The 4,484-nt window shown below is 54.1% G+C and overlaps 1 protein-coding gene across 3 annotated transcripts; it reads right to left on the reverse strand.

Annotated features, from left to right (window-relative positions):
* Window positions 1-412: 412 nt before the first annotated feature.
* On the reverse strand, window positions 413-3,939 carry HSPB7 (heat shock protein family B (small) member 7). Of its 3 annotated transcripts, none has more exons than XM_039367591.1 (4): window positions 3,553-3,939; window positions 2,638-2,771; window positions 2,390-2,486; window positions 413-1,224 (listed from the first exon to the last, which is right to left on the reverse strand). In XM_039367591.1, exons 1-4 carry the CDS (start codon window positions 3,629-3,631, stop codon window positions 1,043-1,045), a joined length of 492 nt encoding a protein of 163 aa, XP_039223525.1. In that variant the 5' UTR covers window positions 3,632-3,939; the 3' UTR covers window positions 413-1,042. The 3 variants fall into 3 exon arrangements, with proteins under 3 accessions (XP_039223525.1, XP_039223527.1, XP_039223528.1); XM_039367594.1 differs by having other exon boundaries at window positions 1,091-1,228; window positions 3,553-3,936; XM_039367593.1 differs by lacking the exon at window positions 2,390-2,486 and having other exon boundaries at window positions 413-1,228; window positions 3,553-3,906.
* Window positions 3,940-4,484: the final 545 nt, after the last annotated feature.

Genomic DNA, 4,484 nt, shown 5'->3' on the forward strand with positions numbered 1-4,484 from the left:
ATAGATAGATAGATAGATAGATAGATAATCAATCACTAAACTTGGATGCTGTGGAGGAATCTGTAAATAACCTTATGCAGGAACAGTTAAGAAATAAATAAGAAAACACTTGCTTTTGAGAAAGGAGAAGGCATGAGAGCCCCCTGGAAAGCCGCCCTTTATCCCCCCCCCACCTGGGAGAGGAGCCCACTTGGCAACCCTGGAAGGCCTTTGTCAGGCGGCTCTCTATTTCCAGAGCATGAGTCATTTCTTCCTCTTTACCCGGCTCTTTGGCCTTTAGAAACTGTGTTTGTGTGTGTGTGGGTCTCTGTGTTGGATGCAACACAAGGACAAAAGCAAGCTCCCTCGCTCCTGCTTCTTCTCTCTTCCCCCCCCCACTACCCCGCCGCACCCCAAAAAAATCATACACACGTTCACGGAGCCAAAGTCGGCACGTATTTTCCTATAATTAAAGTTTACATTGGTTTACATCAGTTTCATTTCCCTCGACGATTTTTTTTTATTATTATTTTTAAACTCGTAGGGGTAAGTTGGATTTGGAGGCGGGGTGCAAAGACAGCCAGGAAGGGAAAAACAACAAAACAAAACCCTGAATGGAGCATATGAACATATGTAACATTTTAACCTGAACGCTTGCAAGATGTATACAGTGATCCTAATTAGGTTTAAACTCCCGCTGCGGGATTGACTTCCTACCATATAAATTTCCTATTGCACCCTCTTTTTTTCTTTTTTAGCGGTACGTCCCTCCGACACTTAAAAACGTTAAATGGCTGGCTGCGGAACTGGAAAATTTCAGCTCCAGCTGCCTTCCCGCTTTGCTGTTCCTGCTGTGTTCTTTCCCCTTTCAAAAGGGGGGGGGAAGGGCAGCTTTGGCCATTTCGGCTCTTTGCCGGCATCCCTTTAACCTTCAGTCATGGATGACAAACCAAAACATCTCTTATTGACGGGGAACAGAAGGACAGATCTGCTTTCCACCCACCCCCCACCCCTCCCAGCCCAGCCTGGCTCCCGGCCCGCTCTCCCGAACTGCTCCCGGAGCTCAGATTTTAATCTCAGTCCTGAAGGTTTGCTGCACTTGTTCAGATGGCTTGGCTGGACTTCGCCGCGCCTTGATGGTCAGGCAGCCGTCTGCTCCCAGGGTGGAGGTGACCGATGTGGGGTCCACGTCTTCAGGGAGCTGGCATTTGTGGGTGAATGTGTTGACGATGGTCCCGTCAGCTGCTAGCTGCCCATGGGAAGAGGACAAAAAGAGACAGCAGTTAGGGCCACCAGGGTTTGAATCGGGAAAGTTCATGTAAAGTGGCTCTTCTTGCTCAATTGCCTGCTTGCTAAAATAAGGTGCAGCCTGTCCCCGGATCTTTATGAAAGGGGGAGATTTATTTATTTATTTATGAGACTTATATACCGCTTTAAGTGCAAGCACTCTCTAAGCGGTGTACACCAGTAAGCAATGTATCTATATATTTACATTGCCCCCCAACAATCTGGGTCCTCATTTTACCTACCCCGGAAGGATGGAAGGCTGAGTCAACCTTGAGCCGGTGAGATTTGAACCGCTGACCTGCTGAACACAGTCAGCTAAAGTGGCCTGCACTACTGCACTCTAACTGCTGCGCCATCTCGGCTCTCGAATCTTGGAAGAGATTCTAGTGACGCTGCCAAAACTGAAGCTGGGGTGACTCGGCCCAAGAAGTTCTCCTCTTTTGCCAGTCTGGCCCCCAGAAAGGCAGCTGGCATCAAGAGAAAGGCTTGTATGGGAACATCTTGGTCAACGTGGTCTGGCCGGCTGGGGAATGTTCCCATCCCCATGTGCATCCCTAGCATAGTCAAAAGGGCAGGGAGCCTCCGATCCCCCAGAGCAGTGGTTCTCCACCTGTGGGTCGGGACCCCATTTGGGGTCGAACGACCATTTCATGGGGGTCGCCAAACAACGCAGTCCGCCATTTTTTCCCCCTTTTTCCTTAGCTGTGCTCCTCCCTTTTATTCTATTGGCTTTTGAAAGCCAATCGAATAGACTCTCTTGAATAGAGTCTAATTCTATTGGCTTTCCAAAGCCAATAGGAATTGTCCAGGCTGTCTCTGCCCTGCTGAGCCCGCCAAAAGTCCCAGTCTGCAAACGGTACTGCACCAGTTGAGTGGTCCTTGACTTACGACCGGTTGAGTAGTCCTCGACTTACAACCGGTTGGGGGGTCGCGGCATTAAAAAGGTTGAGAACCACTGCCCCAGAGCCCTTTGGCTGCCATTCCTAAGACAGCAATGCCACTGCTGCCCGAGTGCCTTGCCTACAGGCTTTGCCCCCATTACATTGCAGGGAGCACATCCAGGTCCTTTTGGGCGGGGAGGGGATGCTCTAGCAGGTTAATCTTTTTCCATGTACAAACAAACCTTGAAAAAAAGTGCAACTCCTATAACTCCTTCTTGTTAATTTCCACAGCAGGATGACGGTCACAGGATAGGCAGAGGATCTGACGATCAGAGAAAGCTGCTCCCCACAGCCATGGATCCAAGGTGTTAACTGCCTCAGCTTTTCTCAGCCGAACATCTTGGGGCTGCCCCACCCCTCAGCCCCAGCCAGACTGCTCAGCTCTGCTTTAAAAATGTCTCCTGGGAGCAGCTCAGCAGTAGCCACTCACCTTCTCAGCCCGCACTTCAATCTGGTTTTTGGACGTGGTAATAATGATGTCTTCGGGGGAGAAGTCGCTGACATCCACCGCAAACTGGTACGTATCCCCCAAGGTTCTGATGTTTCCCGTCCCGCCAGCCCGGCCTGTTGGGAGAAGAGACGCTCTCAGTTCTTGATTCTAGCACTGGGGACATATTGGTTGGCAAAAAGTCTGGGGTGGGATCCCCGGGGCCAGCAGGATGCACCATCTGGGTCTCCATTGGGGCCTCTGCTGTTTGAGATGCTGCGTGGCTGGGCTTCTGAGCCAGGACTCCGAAATCCCACCTGGTCGAGGGGGTACTCCCTCCCAAGGGAACACAGACCAGCCTGAAGCTCAAGAAGTCCCCGAGGGCTGTGCAGCCCACAGGATTCCTAAGTGGCAGTGGCTGGACACATCCCATTTCAAGCCATCTCTCCACCCCATCAAGTGCCCCTTTCCCCCTCCTGCCCGGGTTTCTCTACTCAGAGACGGCCCTGTGGCGGACAGAGCTAAGAACGGGGGTGTGTGGGGGGGAAATCAAGCTGCCCTTGCTTGCCTTTGTGGGATGGGGTGGACCCATCCCACAAAGGCAAGGTAGCTGGCGCAATAAACCCCGTTTATGCTCCTCTGCCTTTCACAAGTGCAGCCAGGCCAGGGGCAGGGAGGATACCGTGGGGCAGAATGGCGGTGCCTGGGTACCCATCGTTCCAGGAATGGTGTAAACAAGAAAGGGTTTACTCTAAACAGCGGAAACGATGACCTCTCTATGGTCACGCAGCTGAAAGTGAGCGCCTCGACCGTGGGGCTGGCTGGAGGAGAGCCAGGGGGAGAGAGACCCAGGCAGTCAGGAGACCCAGACAGTCAGGGGTCAGAGGCCGCCTGTTCATCCCTCTCTTCCCCACTTGCCTGAGAAGCTTCGGGGCTCGGGATGGGGCCTCAGGAAGCCCCCCAGCGTATTGTCGAATATTCCGTGGGCCTTCTCCATGGGGCCGCCGCCTGCCTGGTCGTGCTCTGCCGAGGGTGCCGAAGCAGCGAACCCTAAGAGGGTGGCTCTCCGGGGGGATCGATGCTGGAGGAGCCGATACCCTCGGCTCAGGTTGGTCTTCCTGCCGGCCCACAAGAGAACAGTTGGCGCTGCCCCCTGCGGAAGTCTCTCAGCCGACAGAGCCACCCGGGCAGCTGTGAAGCCTTTAAAAGCCTCGGAGCCGCTGGGCTGTCTCGCCAAAAAGTCTAAATTTAGAGTGTTGTACAGCACCCGGCCGATGCCTCTGGAAAACTTCTCACAGGCACGGGTTCCAGACAAACAGAGAGAGGCGGGAGGGGCGGCTGGCGACCAGCATTCCAAGCCTGACTGGATCATCCCCCTGATTGGCAGTGGGATTGGCCTTCCGCAAGGAAGGGGACAGCTTGGCACGGAAAGCTCCCGGCTGGCAAGCATCCCAAAGGAGAGAGGGGCAGAGCCCAGGACCCCGTTCCCTCTAGACACACCCCAAACCTGAAGAGGGGTTCCCGTTTCTCCAGGGATGAGATGCTTATTTCCCTGGCAGCTCAGATGGATGTGCCCGGGCCCTCTTGCCTGGCGTGTGCAAGATGGAGACGGGAACAGGCCCTGCTGGCAAGCATCGCGCAACCTATCTGTAGAAAGTGTCCGGGGCCAGCTCGTAGCTAAACGCAGCTGCTTAGTCACCCTCCTCTCGGCAGTCTGAGTCATTGGGTCTGGGGCCTCCCGTGCCCTCTTTCCTCCCCACAGAACAAGCCCCACAGGGCAGGGCGCCCTCCCTAAGTCAGCTTCACCCATTGCCCATCGCAGTGCAGCTCTTCTGGACCTCAGCCCCACT

Source organism: Crotalus tigris, unplaced genomic scaffold, assembly GCF_016545835.1.
Source record: "Crotalus tigris isolate CLP2741 ecotype Arizona unplaced genomic scaffold, ASM1654583v1 scf7180000020588.15403103151:6194809, whole genome shotgun sequence".
In the NCBI taxonomy this organism is placed as follows: Eukaryota; Metazoa; Chordata; class Lepidosauria; order Squamata; family Viperidae; genus Crotalus; species Crotalus tigris.